Source organism: Wasmannia auropunctata, unplaced genomic scaffold, assembly GCF_000956235.1.
Source record: "Wasmannia auropunctata unplaced genomic scaffold, wasmannia.A_1.0 LD326573.1, whole genome shotgun sequence".
NCBI lineage: Eukaryota > Metazoa > Arthropoda > Insecta > Hymenoptera > Formicidae > Wasmannia > Wasmannia auropunctata.
Genome location: NW_012036317.1, coordinates 1 through 789, shown reverse-complemented (window position 1 = coordinate 789; position 789 = coordinate 1). Strand labels below are relative to the sequence as shown.

Sequence of the window (789 nt, the reverse complement as noted above, 5' to 3'; positions counted from 1 at the left end):
TATTATTTAATGAGATAGATAATTGAAAAATCATAAAAATTTTTGGGAATATTAATTACTCTCTAATTTCATAAATAATCACAATTAATAAAAGTTAAAGTGCCACATTTATTCTTATTGATAATAAAAATTAATACACAATATATTTATTATAAATTATACATCTTAAATTTATAATAATTTGATCTGAATTATTCTAAACACTTTCTAATGTATTTAATATTCCAGAAGTTAAATGGCCTCGGCTGCAATGTCACCAACTGACGATGACGAGCTTACTCTTCCTCGTGCATCAATTAATAAAATAATCAAGGAAATCTTGCCTCATGTGCGAGTGGCAAACGAATCCAGAGAGCTCATCTTGAACTGCTGTACAGAATTCATTCACTTACTGTCTTCCGAAGCAAATGAAATTTGCAATCAACAACAAAAGAAAACTATAAATGCGGAACATGTTCTACAAGCACTTGATAAATTAGGTTTTGGTGATTACAATGCAGAAGCAGAAGCTGTATTACGTGATTGCAAAGCTGTAGCAGCTAAAAGAAGACGTCAAAGTACTAGATTAGAAAATTTGGGAATTCCAGAAGAAGAATTATTACGACAACAACAGGAGTTATTTGCTAAAGCAAGAGAGGAACAAGCAATCGCAGAACAGCAACAGTGGCACTCCTGTCTCCTTAATTTAAAGTTATAATTTATAAAAGCAATTATCATAATAAAAGTAGATTAATTATTTATTTTTTTCATTTCTTTTAAGTTCAAGGCATTAATCTTCCATATTCAGAA

At 29.7% G+C, this 789-nt stretch overlaps 1 protein-coding gene across 1 annotated transcript; it reads left to right on the top strand.

Annotated features, from left to right (window-relative positions):
- Positions 1-111: 111 nt before the first annotated feature.
- LOC105460200 (protein Dr1-like) lies at positions 112-725 on the top strand. The gene has a single exon (XM_011706638.1). The coding sequence runs from the start codon at positions 236-238 to the stop codon at positions 695-697; it is 462 nt and encodes a 153-aa protein (XP_011704940.1). The 5' UTR covers positions 112-235; the 3' UTR covers positions 698-725.
- The last annotated feature ends 64 nt before the right edge of the window (positions 726-789 follow it).